Source organism: Mustela nivalis (genome assembly GCF_964662115.1).
Source record: "Mustela nivalis genome assembly, chromosome: 5".
Classification (NCBI taxonomy): Eukaryota; Metazoa; Chordata; class Mammalia; order Carnivora; family Mustelidae; genus Mustela; species Mustela nivalis.
In genome coordinates this window covers 26,533,847-26,549,797 of record NC_139024.1, presented here as the reverse complement: position 1 = coordinate 26,549,797, position 15,951 = coordinate 26,533,847, and the positions used below count along the sequence as shown (strand labels likewise).

Genomic DNA, 15,951 nt, shown 5'->3' with positions numbered 1-15,951 from the left:
TTTCATTAGACAGAATAAAAACAAGGTTAAAAGAAATCTCTACCTGTGCTTTTATGATATGCATGAATCTTGACATCAACTCAGGACATTCAAGGAGAAAGTGAAAGTGGTCAAATATAATTTTGGGATTTCTGAAAGAAAAATATAATTTGTTTAAATGGACAGGAAGAATGAGTTGTACTAAGTGAAAAGCAAATTCATATATACAGATACTGAAACCAAAGAAAAATATTAATCCACACCTTCTATACTTTTACTTGTCATGTAGCATTTTTTGAATAGTAACAAAAATAACATTATTTTTATCTCAACAAAAATAACATTATTTTTGTTGAGATAAAAACTATAAGAAAGAAAAGTCTATGAGGACAATATATGAATCTGAGAATACCTTACCTATTAACAAAGCATTTTAAAACTTCATCATGTTTGCAGACAAATTCAATGAAACGAGGTGAAGTCATTCTGTGGGGATTAAAAAAAACAATGAGAACACACAGAAATTGGCGATATAGTAAAATTTGGTAACTATTAAAAAAACACAAGATTTGGGTTTGCACTAAATTTGAGAAACTGAAGCATGCCCAGTCAATACATAAGATTAGAATATATATATATATAACTTTTCATTAACAGAGGATATGCCCAGAGAAGTTTTAAAATCTTGAAAAACTGAGAAACTGAGGCATGCCCAGTCATTACATGAGATTAGAATATATGTGTGTATATATATACACACACATATATATGTGTGTGTGTGTGTGTGTATATATATATATATAGCTTTTCATTAATAACTAAGGATATGCCCAGAGAATTTTTTAAAACCTTGAAATTTTAAATGTCTCTGCTCTACACATTTTAAATAATACATAATTAAATAATCTTATACAAAGTGACATTCACCATTCTACATGTTAATAACTTACATATTGCTTAAAACTCAAGTATTTAAGATTAGTACAGTAAGTATTCTAAAGCAAAATTAAAACAGAACCTAAAATTAACAAATTATTATTTGTTGTTACTGAAATTACAAAAAAATCATAGTTTTTCTTCACCTATCAGAAAAGGAAGTAATAAGCAGAAACCTTCTTACCCTGGAGGCATCTGACAAGAACAGCACATGTAAAAAGCTTGAATGACAGCACTTAGCCGGTTAGCTGTCATAGAAATAACATCCTGACAGTCTGCACTGGCTTCCTGTTTTCCTCCAAAAGCATCTGGTTTAGATTCCCCTGTGCCAGTGGATAGATTTTCATAGCTCCCAGGTCCTGGAGGTTCAAATGGAGGAATGGAAGTACCATCTTGATCTTGGCCTTTTTGTTTCAGTAAAATAGAAGCAATATCCGTTGAGTCCTTTTTGTTTTTCATCAATTCTGTAGCTATTAAAACTAGCCATTCATCTAAGGAGTGCCAAAGCAATTCAAGAGGCTAGGAGAAAAACAGAAGTGCTTTTTAAACATTATTCTTAAATTCTGGGGAAAAAAACTCACACAGCCAAACAAATAACATAAAAGAGAAAATTTATTCTAAATACTTCTATTTTCCTAAATTAATGTGATAGCAATGCCTAAAGGTAATAACAAAATCATAAGAATGTCACATAAATAACAATTTCTTTGTTTATAGCAAAGTTTAATTTGCATGTATTTATTCCTTGGAATAAAAAAAGGTAAAACTAAAGTCTAACAAAAAATTTATAAGCAATCTTTCATCTTTTAAAATTTAGATTTAAAAACATATACTACTTTTATGGGGCAGTTGGGTGGCATAGTGAGTTAAGCCTCTGCCTTCAGCTCAGGTCATGGTCTCAGGGTCCTGGGATCAAGCCCTTCATCGGGCTCTCTGCTCAGCAAGGAGCCTGCTTCCCCCTCTCCCTCTGCCTGCCTCTGCCTACTTGTGATCTCTTTCTGTCAAATAAATAAATAACCTTTAAAAAATAAAACAAAACAAACATATACTACTTTTACATATGCAATCCCCCAACATTTACTATATTCATGTGTTAACTATTTTCAATTATAAATCTTTTCACAATTTAAAAAATGAGAATTCCTAGGGGACCCTGGGTGGCCCAGTGGGTTAAAGCCTCAGTCTTTAGCTCGGGTCGTGATCCCAGGGTCCTGGGATGGGGCCCCGCATTGGGCTCTCTGCTCAGCGGAGAGTCTGCTTCCTCCTCTCTCTCTGCCTATCTATCTGCCTACTTGTAATCTCTGTCTGCCAAATAAATAAATAAAATCTTTTTAAAAAGAAAGAATAACTAAAAAGCATAATAAACAGCATAGTTTTGGGGTGCCTGCCTGGCTCAGTCAGTGGTACATGCAACTTGATCTCAGGGCTGTGAGTTTGGAGTCCAACACTAGGTGTAGAGATTTTTTTTTAAGATTTTCTTTATTTATTTGACAGGCAGAGATCACAAGTAAGCAGAAAGCCAGGCAGAGAGAGAGAGGGGGAAGGAGGCTCCCCTCTGAGCAGAGAGCCCAATGACAAGGGCCTCGATTGCAGGACCCTGGGATCATGACCTGAGCTGAAGGCAGAGACTTTAATCCACTGAGCCACCCAGGCACCCAAGTGAAGAGATTATTAAAAAAAATAAACTTTTTAAAAAGTTTACTGTGCTTTTCTTTACATGCAATTCACAGATTTTGAAAATTTATGGTAAGAAATGTATGTATATATATATATATATATATATATATATATATATACACACACACACACACATAAAACATGCATAAGTTTTCATGCACATAAAACACAAAATCCATCTCTAATAACTAGTAACTATCAAATACCAACTAGCAAATATTTTTTTTTAAGTTTTCTTTTTTTAAGAGAGCAGAGCAAGAGCAAGAGCAAGAGAGAGAGAGAGAGAGTGACAAGAGAGAGAGCACACAAGCAGAGGCAGAGGACTAGGAGGAGGAGAAGCAGGCTCCCCAAGGAGCAGGGAGCCGGATGGGAACCCTGGGATCATGACCTGAGCCAAAGGCAGATGCTTAACTGATTGAGCCACCCAGGTGCCCCTGACTAGCAAAAGAAAAAGGGAGGGAGAGAGTAAACTACTTCTTATTTCTATACTATTTAAAATATGCCTCTTAAGAATAATGAAATGTCTTCTTTAAATTAACAGCAAATGAAAATTTCCCTTTCAAAATATTATGTAATCACAAAAGCTACAAAATGACTAAGTACTAAAGAAGATGAAATATATGTATCATCCCTAATAATTAGTAATTTTTAACAAGGAGAAATACTATAAAAGACATGTTACCAGGGCTCCAATATACAATACCATGACCAATTATCAATCCTATACTGTTTACTTGAAAGATGCTATGTGAGTAAAGCTTTGATGTCCTCACCATAACAAAGGAAAATGGAAATAATGTCAGTGAAGGATATGCTAACTGACCTTATTGTGACAAACATTTTGCAAAACACACATGTATCAAATTATCACATTGTACACCTTAAGCTTATGCAATGTTACAGGTCAGTTATATCTCAATAAAACTGGGGGGGGGGGAGACCTGCTAGGACATTTTTAATCCCAAATAAAAATTAACAGTTATCAGTAGGGGGTGGGAGGACAGCCAAAGATAGCAGTTAAACGCTCCTTCATTTCTACACTATTTTAAATATTCCTATTAACACCAGGATCATAACCTGAGCCAAAGGCAGAAGCTTCACCAGCTGAGCCACAAGGTATGAAATATTCCTATTGAGAATATAAATTGCCTTTCTACAAATGAATGTAAAAGTTACTCTTACTTTTTGTTTCTTTTAGGATCACAGAATGCTATAAATTAGACCATGTGTTTCAGAAAGAGCCATGCCTACAATATTTCAACCAAAAAAATAATAATAATTAAAATACTAAAATCTTACTTAGTGGAAACAGATTCATCAACTACATTTGAAAGTTTAGGAAATATTTAAATAACCTATTCTTCCAGGAAATTCTTTATAATTATTTTCTAACAAATTCCTCTGCTATATGTTCAGTCTTTCTTCAAGTTTCCAGAACATCCACTTTTTGGAAATCTTTGACTTACTGAACTTGAAAATAGTTAAATTAACCCTAAGTCTTCATTGTAATATTAAACCAAAAAGCAGAAAAAGCAAAAAGTCATGCTATCACCAACAAAAACCCACTTCCTTCATTCAACAAATATTTAATTAGTAAAGACTAGGTAACAGGTAAGCAGAGTGAGAAACTAATTATACTCTTTCTGAGGTTGAAATAAGCACTCCTGCCCCCTACAAAGAGGGCTTTTCCATGGTTAGGCACAGCAGTTGGAAGATTCAGGATCCCTGAGCTGCTTAAAGGAAGGGCAAGAAGCGCCAGCTGCCATAAACACTGAGGTGCACCAAAAATGTCTTAATTCTTCTCATGAGCAAAACATTAAACACGCTGTAAAAGATGAAAAAGTACTTCTTATGTCAGTGAAACTTTCAGTTTAACATCACAAAATGAACTTCCAAAATAGAAAGAATACATGGTAATTTAAAACTTCTTGAAACAAAAGACAAGAGGAATAACTGGCCTCCAAATGAGAAGGGCTAAAACCTAGAAAATCAGCACACTGAATAGAGATGAAGCCTAAGGCAAGAAATGATAACCTGCTGCTCACACAGATGAGAGCACTGAGCCTGAACCAACAGCAATCCTATCTTTAAATACTGACAATGTGTAAAAATTAAAGGCAAATTTTGGGTAATCCAGAAATAATTTTTTAAACCCAGATCTGTGTAAAAATGATAGTTCGAGAAAGACTTGTCAGTAAAGGAACACAGCAAAAATTAAAAAGAGAATGAGGGGAAAAAAAGAACTAGTCAGTCATCTTGGGCTTTTTCCTCTTTTCTTTCTTCATTCACACATGCATTAAAACTAAATTTCAACCTCACGGTATTTTTACCTAAAGAGGTGTCCCTTTGAAGGTTTGTTCAGAAAGTTCATGCCTCAATAACCAAAATACTGTGAAAATAATTTTAATTTCTAATTGTGGTAGCAGCCACAAATTAAAAAAGGGGTTAAAGTAAATTTTTAAAATTAAAAATAAACCACTGCAAAGCTTATCTATGATGCTTTCTATATCCATAAATAATAATGATAGAAAACTGTAGAGAAGATACAAAGCAACAAATATATCACCTATTTCTGAAACATAAGTCAATGACTACGGAAAACAATGACTATAGAAAATGAGTCAATTGGGCGCCTGGGTGGCTCAGTGGGTTAAGCCACTGCCTTCAGCTCAGGTCTTGATCTGAGGTCCCTGGGATCGAGTCCCGCATCGGGCTCTCTGCTCAGCAGGGAGTCTGCTTCCCCCTCTCTCTCTCTGCCTGCCTCTCCGTCTACTTGTGATCTCTCTCTGTCAAATAAATAAATAAAATCTTAAGAAAAACAAAAAAAAGAAAGAAATGAGTCAATGACTATAGAAGCCATTAGTAGGCATCTTGGCACTGTGAAATAGTGCTTCATTTCATATTACTGAATGGTCTTCACTACAGAAATATATTATACACATAGTAACAATGTTATGATAACCACACATAGTTCTCAAAACATTTTAAGATCTATTTCAAAACCATAACATATAATCTCAGACTTGGACAATTTTTAAAAATTTAAGATCCATCTGCCAAAGTGAGACACAAATTTGACAGGAAAGTATTAGTAACTTACATTCTTTAATAGTATCTTGAAGTTTTCTGTTAGTCTAACTAGTCTCAATTTGATAATGTCAAATGTTATAACTCAAAAGATTAAGATTTTAAATTTAGAAGTTTCTCAATCTTTCCTGGCTTCCAAATTTTACCAATTATAACTCTACAAAGCATTAATAGTCACATCTTACTACACACACACACACACACACACACACATCACCCCGCATATTAAGATTCAGGAAGCCTAAATTGTCTACTCCATGCTCACACTGCTTCAATATTCATAACTACCTTATCATTCAGATACCCCAAAGTTTCCAAGGCACTAGATAAAAATCTCTTCACACTGAAAAAAAATAGCTAAGTGTTAAGATTAACTTAAAGAATTTCTAAGATAAGTCAGAAAACTAATAACAGGATGTTAAACAATTTCACCTCCTAAAACCAAATGGCCTATAAACCCACTCATTCTTAATGGAAAACCCATTAGTTAATCCTAACAATAAAGTGACATGTTAGGATACCTAGTTAATGAAATGGAAAGTAAAGATCAATTGCTACCTTAGACAAAAATGTGGTAAAAATTAAAATGGTATATCCAGTCTAGCACTGCAGGAACTCAGGAAATGGTTATGATCTTTACAACTGTAAATCACCCCACAATGAACAGAAGACTTTATATAAATAGATGACAATACAGTTTCTATTTTTTATCCTTGTAAGTTGGAAGACATCATTTTCTCATCCTTCAGTCTACATTTAATTCATAAAATTATATGAAAGAGACTATAAGTTTTTAATAGTAACACCTAATGTTTAAAAAAATAGGTGAGTTTTGTAATAAAAACATTTTACAAAGTGAAAGGTCAAAATTTAAGAGAAAAAGTGGTCAGAGGCAAAGCAGTTATCAATGATGCAGAAAACAGTAACTTAAGAAAAAAGAAGACACTAGCAAGTGAAATAAAATAGAAAAAAATAACTTTTTTATTATATACTTCACTGGTATATGACAATCAAAACAGAGTTTAGATTTCATTAAAGAAAAGTTCAAAGAAAACCAGTGACACCCTTTTCTACTCTGTTATACCTGTACTGATGGGATAAATAGAAAACTATCTATCTATCTATAAACTATCTATTTTAAATCAAGCATTTAATTCCTATACAGAGGCTATGAATTAACACACTACTTATTTTCTGATATTAGCAAACACATGGCTGACTTAAAATTTAACAACAAAAAAATCAGACAATAGTGAATATAATCCACATGCGATTTGGATAATAGTGATTATCTACACCTCAATTGATTTTCTATTCATCATTATAGGTAAGCAGAAATAATAAACAGAAAATCAAATCAAGCCTAGATTCAGGAACTAACAGCACTGGCCATACCAGAATACATTAAGAACAACTGCATATAATGCGAATGTTTAAGCAATAAAGCTCACTTAAAACAACAATGACAAAACAGTGGCTCAATGATTAGATTCAAATTTTGCAAAGACAGTAAGTTATCACTCCAAACTACTGTTGAAGAAGTAGTAGTATGTGAAAAGCCAAAATCTGAACTACAAGAAGATGTATAACTGACTCCTTCCAGGAGGTGGCACAATAGGGGAAAAAAAGAAAAAAAGGGAAAATAAGAAATACCCTCTCTCTCACATACATGAACACACACACACAGCTAAAAATTCTTTCCGACATTAATTCTTTAAAAAACAGTGAAGCAGCCTATCATACCCATTTTAGATTATTAAAGAACCTACTAGTGTCACAATGCTAACAAAGCAGTTATTAAATGTCTGTAAAAAAAATTTCCATGTAAGAAAAAAATCATTTAGCATAAGTCATTAGTTTTACTACAGATTTTACAAACAGTAAAGCTGTCAATCATAACTAGTTTTTGAGGAACTGACTCTTTAAAATATTTATATCACTTTTTAGATTGATAACCTATATTTGTACTCAAAAGACTAAAGAAATATAAGCCTTGGTGAACCAAAAAGCAAATTTTATACTATGAAAATCTCTTAAGAAAATTGCCTTTAAAAAAATAACATGAAAACAGTTATAAAGTTACACATTTGTCCAACATCTGAGTTATTTAAAAATATAATGCCACAAAAAAGCCCCACCAAGAGAATTACAGCCATGTTCATTTTGCTTAATTCATAAAATTGTAATTTAATTTGGATAGCAACATGGTCTTGGGTCTTACAGGAAGCAGCTGAAGCAATACAAAATATTTTAAGAAAATATGGGATGCCTGGGTGTCTCAGTTAAGCAACTGTCTTTGGCTCTGGTCATGATCTCGGGGTCCTGGGATGGAGTCCCACATCGGGCTCTCTGCTTAATGGGAAGCCTGCCTCCCCCTCTCCCTCTGCCCTCTCACCACTACCACCAGCCACCTATGCTCTCTTTCTCTCTCAAATTAATAAAATCTTTTTAAGATTTTATTTATTTATTTGACAGACAGAGATCACAGGTATGCAGAGAGGCAGACAGAGAGAAGGGGGGAAGCAGGCTTCCTGCTGAGAAGAGAGCCCAATGCGGGGCTCTATCCCAGGACCCTGGGATCATGACCTGAGCAGAAGGCAGAGGCTTTAACCCACTGAACCACCCAGCTGCCTCTCAAATTAATAAAATCTTAAAGAAAGAAAAAGAGAGAGAGAGAGAGAGAGAAAATATCTCAATGATTTTTCCTTGACATGATCTCAAGAACTGGCAGTAAACGCAGGAAATGAAAGTAATCTTACTTCAAAAAAACATACACAGACATATGATAATAACCTCTAAACAGAAACTAGATACTTTCAGAGGGGAGGTGGGTGAGGGGATGGGTTAAACAGGTAATGGGAATTAAGGAGTGCACTTGTCATGAGGAGCACCGGGTAATGTATGGAACTGTTGAATCACTATACTGCATACCTGAAACTAACACTAACACCATATGTTAACTAACTGGAATTAACATAAAAACTTTAAAAAAAAAAAAAGGACACAAGAAAAAAAAAGAAAACTAGATATTTTCTTTCCTTCTGAGTAAGAATTTTTTTAAAAAAAAGCATGATGGTTGCATATTGTCACATTTAAAACCTGTAATCCAATAAAAATGTAGATTTAAATAATAAATATCTTTACCCTTTAGAATACAACACTAATGGAATTAAAATGTTATTTGTAAGAAAAATATAGAAAACTCACCACTTAAGATTGCTGTTGATTAGACAGAAATTAAAGGAAAAAGGTGTGCCTAACTTAGAAAGTGGTAAAAAATAAATAAACTTAGTTTGTGATATTTCCGACTAATGACTGCAAGCTTTATCAAATTCATCTCTTTTTCAATTATCTCCTAACAATATTATGTACTTTTCTGACCTTGAACACCTGGCTTCTTGGAGTTTTATTCCCATTGTAGCCCAAATCGATTCCATTACTGGGAGAGGATGGACCAATTCGAAAGACATGACAAAATATCCTCACAATCCTTAAAAGGCTCTTCATTTGAGCATCATAATTACTAGACAGGCTGAAAATAAAAATTAAAATATGAACAGGTTAGGTGGACAATAAAAATTACATTTTAAATTACTTAAGACTGTTTTATCACATTGACCATGGGTTTCCTAATACAACTAGCAAAATTCCTACCATGACAGGGTTGGAATGTTTTAATAGGAAATTGCTACACATTATTTGAATTGCATATGAATGAATTATTAATGTTTAAGCAACAAGAATAAAACTAATTATCAAAGCATAAAAATATGAAAAAAAGCACCACTGTAAAACAATTGCTTGGGGCACCAACTTAAGGCAATCTCAAACTCTCACTTTCAAAATATATATGTAAATTACACTGAGTCTTAGAACTCTGAGAACATTTCACAGAGAAACAATGATAGAAATGTTATGCTCTTAAGTCAACCCATAAATCAGCTGCAGAAGCTGAACCTTCTACTCTTCTATCCATAACAGGATTTTCACATCTCTCCCCAGAATAGTAACCAATTGTTCACATACAGTAGAAAATTTACAAATTGAATAATCTTAAAGTTACTATCAGCAAGCATGGTTCTCTACAAAATGGGTAGTGTTAGGACTCTACATAAATACAGGATATACATCCCTGAAAAAAAACCTCAAAACCAATTAACACAATATTGAATATAATATAAACCTTCTTTGATAAATCAAAAAGCACTTCAGAATTTTATAATATCTGGGGATTGTTCATCATCACAAATATCAATGAACTACCCTTCCACAAAGAAACCGTAGCAGGAGTTAGGCTAAATCTGTACTGAATCTAATGACAGATCTTAAAAAAAAAAATTTGCTGTTGTTCAGGGAGTGGCTTTATTTTGAAATCTCTAACATCAGTTATCTTGTATTACAGAGTTGCACAAAAGCAGAATAAAGAGCTACATAAACTTTTGGGCAGAATGGTATGACTGTCTTTGCATATATATTAATTATCAAAGTTTACCCCATCTTCCCCTAAGTGTATTTTTACCCAGATCACTAAAATTTTCCTCTATATTTTTAGGTATCCTTTAACATTAAAAAAAAAGTTAAGGATTAGGTGGATGGGAAGATGAGCAAAATAGATAAAAGGGATTAGAAAGTATAAACTGCCAGTTATAAAAATAAGTCAAGGAGATGAAAAGTACAGTATAGGGAATATACTCAATAATACTGTAATAACATTGTATGGTGACATACATATGTGACTATATTTATGATGAGCACTAACATAAAGAATTGTTGAGTCACTATGTATGTTGTACATCTGAAACCAATATAACATTGTACGTCAAACACACATCATTCCACAATAATATGGAAATAGCAAGTGCCTACTTCTAAGTCTTCGAATGTGATAAGTGCCAAATAGAGGGTATTTTCTACCCTGGTGACATGTGAACCCCAAATTTTCTGACATTTTTACTTCAATATTCATATTGTTTTTCACTCTAAGAATTATTAAATTGTTAAAAAGTCAATAAAAATGAACTATTAGTTACAAGTGTTATTAGTAAAATGTAACAGTTACTGCTCCCCATACTGTATTGAACTGGGACAGCTCTATCACATTAGCCAAACTCTTTGTTTTAGTAACTTTGAATCAAATGTGTACAGAATTACTACTTTAGCTTGTACTGAGTTTTACATATTTGTCTTTATGAAGTGTTCTAATTTTATATCCTAAGATTGTTGAGACTGACAAAATAGAAATGTAGTTTGGCTGAAACTATCTCCTTCTTTGTGTCATGACTTCGGAAAAGTTAACTATGATGACTCTCAAATTCTTCCATGAGAAAGAGGTGAATCTGACTTTCCTCTGCAAAATTATCATATATATAAAGATTTAAGTATCCAATCTAGGAAATACATCATGAGTTATCTTAAGAAGTATTTTCTTGGGGTGCCTGGGTGGCTCAGTGGGTTAAGCCTCTGCCTTCAGCTCAGGTCATGATCTCAGGGTCCTGGGATAGAGCCCCACCCTGGGCTCTCGACTCAGTGGGGAGCCTGCTTTCCCCATCTCTCTGCCTGCCTCTCTGCCTACCTGTGATCTCTATCTGTCAAATAAATAAATAAAATCTTAAAAAAAAAAAAAGTATTTTCTTACACAGTGGAATCTGAGTATACTATTAATAGTCTAATAATTTTATTTACTGTACCCAGTTTAAACTTCTTTCCAAGCTGATTCACCTGATCTAAAAAATGTTATTTTTCAATCTACAACCGTGAAGTATCTCTTTAGTATTAAATAAAAAGATCATAAAATCCAAACTTCATCATATCCTTCTCCATTTGATCATAAAATGATAATTTCCTCCCAAGCCATGTGGTATCTTAATATAAAAGTTTTAACATTAGTTTCCTAATGCAAAGCCCTATCAATATCTTTGGTTTATATGAGTATACTTTCATTCAGTGTTTCACTAAGCAAAGAGCTATACTTTCTCTCTTCATTTGCACACTGATAACTATCTTTATCTTTAATCATAAGTACACTGAACGCAAGATAACTCACTTAATTAGTGAAACACATTATATGCAAAAGGGCCTTCAGTATTTATCTTTAGTAAATATTCCTAGAATCATTTAGACAAAAGGCTATCAATTTTCTCAAAAGTAAGCTAAATAACATCTCAGTTGTCACTAAATACATATTTGAATCAGTTTCCTTAATTAAAATTTCTATTAAAGTATGTAGCCAAAATTATATCACATTGTGGGTTAAGAAACATAAAATGACTCACAAATGAGTAAACAAAAGGGAGACAATTTTGCAAAAGTGCCATGAAACATAACCTGGCAGAGGGGAGTAATTCGTATTTGAGATCCTCTTAAGACTCTATACTGGCAGTTGTGAGATAATAGAAAATATATATATTAGTCTCTGTTCCTGGTTGCTGGTAGAGTTCCTAAAACCCGCATAATTTCCTAAGTGATAAGAGCACTAGGAGCATCTTTTGTTCTAATATTTGGTCTTCGACCCATTTCCTGACATAGAGTTCCTAAATCCCTTATAATTTCCTGGGTAACAGCAGTGTCTTTTGTTCTACTGAGGTGACTCTTAGCGGGCTCCTGAATGAAGGCTGGTCATGAGAAAGATGAAGCCATGATTAGAAGCTTGGAATTTCCAGCATCACCCCACATTCTCCAAAAAGGGGAGAGGGCCTGAAAATGCAGTTAATGACCAACATGCCTACAAGATAAAGCCTCCACAAAAAGCCAAAAAAACTGGGGTTCAGGGAGCTTCTGAATCTAAGAGGAAGGAGGTCATGAGAACCTCTGAAACGAAGTGAAGTCAGACAGGTGTGGGTAACCTGAGGACCTACTACTTGCAACTGGCATCTGAAAGTGGGAACAGTCTTGTAGGAATGAACTCTTAACCTGTGAGATCTAATGTATCTCTGGATGGACAATTGTCAAAGCTGAGTTAAACTGTACAGCAGCTGATGTCTAAAAAAATTTCTTGGTGTGGGGAATAAAAAAACCCACATATCTGGTCAGCAGGGTAGAAGTCTAAGAGTGAAGGAGAAACACAGGATTTCCCAAAATAGTAAACAATACAATAAATTCTAATAAAATACTAATAACCAATACTCACTATCAACCTCAAGAAAAAGATACTCAGAGCCCTCTAAATGGCCATAATTAACAGATTTCATAAAGCATATGAAAAGTAGCACTGTAAGTGGTGAGGCAGTACAGGTTGGCAAAACAGTTTTAAAACCTGTTATGATCAGGGCTCCCTTCTTCCCACTCTACTTCTATTCCACTAATCTCCCTGTTACTTTTAAGAGCTAGATTGTAACCAATAATCGGAGACCAGGAATCCTGGCTCTTCTATGTATTAGCTTGGTAAATGGTTAAACTTAAGCTTTCTTCTATGTCAAATGGAAATAACTTACTGTGAGGTTTAAATGAAATAATATATTTGAATGTTCCTTAGCTTACTGCCTGGTTAATAAGTGTTAAAGGTAAACTTAAAAACATAAATACAGAAAAACATGGGCTTTCTCATTACTGTAGAAAAGCAAAAAGTAGGACAAAGATTTAAAAAGAAAAAAACAGGTTAAGTTTTCTAATGTAAGAAATGTGGAGTACTGGGGGCGCCTGGGAGATTCAGTTGGTTAAGCATCTGCCTTTAGGTCCTGGGATCGAGCCCTGCGTCAGGCTCCCTGCTCAGTGGGGAGCTGTCTTCTCCCTCTGTCCCTTTCCCCCACCTGTGTTCTCTCTGCGTCTCTCAAATAAATAAATAAATCTTGGGGGGGGGGGAGAAATGTAGAGTATTTATAATAATCATAATTATTATCTCTGGCAATTTTCCATTTATATAATCATCATCATCATCTCTATTATGTACCAGACAACATGCCTGGCACTTTATAGTACCTTAACATTGTATTTTTACAACAATTCATTAAGAAGATATTTAATACCATTTTCCAACAAGGAAACAAAATCCTGACTGATTGTAAATTAAATTTAGGGAGAGATCTTATCTGTTTTATTTATAATCACCTACCAGATGGTCTGGTGAATAGTAGGCACTCAGAAACATGTATTAGATATATGGGTAGATAATAAAGGGAAACTCAAAACTGTTACTTGCTACAGTTAATAATTTACTTGTTACAGTAAATAGTGATATCTGGATTTAAACCTAAACCAACCTTAAACCCCAAGCCAAGTCTTTATTTAGTATGTCTGAACTATAGAAAATCCTGATCAAATAAATGGATTAATAGAACTGACTAAATAAGAGAATTATGTAAAGCTGAAATTCAATGAATTCCATAAACAGAACCTAAGCAGTCTCAGAGGTAGAAACTGAATTTAAAAAATTAGTAAATTGTACAGTACTAGAAATGTTGAAGAAAGACTTAATGGATAAAAGAACACAAGGGGGTGACCTTGGTATCATGAAGGGTAAGGGGCCTAGCAAAGATCCTTCTAAATAAACAGTACAGAGTGTGATTCTAGTCTGAAGTAGGTCTGAAGCCCAAAGGAAGACAGAAACAAACAGCTATCATAATGGAATCAACAATGTAGCCAATTTCTAGAAAAAGCATGGAGTTGGAAGGAAGAAACTCCAGTTGCAACCACAGAGATGAGAGAAGACCAAAACCTATTCTAAGATTGTCAGTGTATTAAGAGAAGTGAAAAGAAAACTGCTAAGGGGAAAGCATCCAAATAGAAGTGGGCCAAATTTATAAGCCAAGAAAAAATACATTTACTATTTCTAAATGATTTTTTTTTTAGATTTTTAGTTTATTTTTACTCCTTTTTTAAGATTTATTTGAAAGAAAGAATATGTGTGTGTGCGCACAAGTGGGGGTGAAAAGCAGAGGGAGAAGAAGAGTGGGAATCTGAAGTGGACTACACACAGAGCATGGAGACTGACACAGGGCTCGATCTCACAATGCTGATATCACAACCTGAGCTGAAATCAAAAGTCAGATGCTTAACCAACTGAGCCACCCAGGTGCCCTTAAATGGCTGTTTATTCCTAATTCGGACTTTTTATTCCTAATTGGGGTAGCTAACCATATACAGTGAAGTATAGTTGCAGGAAAATACAATACATATAAACGCAAGTAATATAAAGGCATGATATGATCTCCATGGATATAGCAATGAACCATTAAAACCATAGCGTCTTCTGGAAAGAATAAAGAACTGAATGGAAGGGGACAGTTTAGGGCAAAAATTTTATAAGGGACATGAGGGTATACAGGCTGAACAGCAGCCCATATACAGAGTTCTATAAATTAGTAATCAACACTCCTAAACTATTTTCTTGGGGGAAGGATAAAAACAAACAAAAAAAACACTCCTAAACTTTCTTGATTATTCTTCATGTACGTATTACTTAGATGACTAATCTATCATTTTATAAAAATTTTAGACACCTGTCCAAATCCACTTAAGTAAGTCTCTATTTTCAGTCTCTCTAGAGAGACTAAAATCTCCCAGTAATAGCTGATTGCCCTGGTCCTTTAAAATGTAAGTCAGCAAATTTTTAGGACATCTTAGCACTGACAAAAACATCCAACAGAATAAACTATTCCCAGAAAAGCCTGAAAGAGGACAAAGCTGACAGATACTGTTACCTATTGATTCACTTATACTTTGAAACACCTACCTAAGCAGTTTATGCCCATTTGTTGTGGCAACTTCAGCAAGGCTTGTTAGAATCTTTAGGTACTGGCTTTCACTTTGCTGAGACAAATGTTCCAGAACTTGCCGTAACTAAATTTTTTACAAATAAAAAATGTGATTATACAATAATCCATTAAACTTCATCAAGAAATTACATACCTATTAGTTTAAAAAGTATCCCAAAGCCAATGAGCTGAAATCAAGTCCTTTACAGTTATTTTGCCTTGAATAAATTCAAAAGCTACTATAGAGATGACATAAAATCTTTTCAAAATCACCCAGTAAAAAAGCAATAAAAAAATGCAAATAGAAATCACCAAGTTCATTTACAAAAACTTAATTCCAAATTTATAAAATATGAGTAGTTTAAACTCAGTAATTTTTCAGAGTAAAGCTATTACAAAAGAGAGCTCAATAAACCAGTGATTACCAATGATAGGATACTCCTCTTTAGATTATTTTCCCCTACCTATGTGGAAAATTCAAATTATTTTAAGCAAAAACCAAAGACCCAGGGCCACCTGAGTGGTTCAGTTGGTTAAGCATCTGACCCTTGGTTTCGGCTCAGATCATGATCTCAGGGTTGTG

The 15,951-nt window shown here is 34.0% G+C and overlaps 1 protein-coding gene across 8 annotated transcripts in view; it reads right to left on the bottom strand.

Annotated features, from left to right (window-relative positions):
* HACE1 (HECT domain and ankyrin repeat containing E3 ubiquitin protein ligase 1) overlaps positions 1–15,951 on the bottom strand; it is a 115,734-nt gene that overhangs the window by 52,991 nt on the left and 46,792 nt on the right. For all 8 annotated transcript variants that reach the window (XM_082730529.1, XM_082730532.1, XM_082730534.1 and 5 more), the window contains 5 exons: positions 15,347–15,453; positions 9,061–9,211; positions 1,100–1,434; positions 397–465; positions 44–131 (listed from right to left, as the gene is read on the bottom strand). In XM_082730529.1, the coding sequence (XP_082586655.1) occupies positions 44–131; positions 397–465; positions 1,100–1,434; positions 9,061–9,211; positions 15,347–15,453 (750 nt within the window). The remainder of the gene's footprint in view (positions 1–43; positions 132–396; positions 466–1,099; positions 1,435–9,060; positions 9,212–15,346; positions 15,454–15,951) is intronic.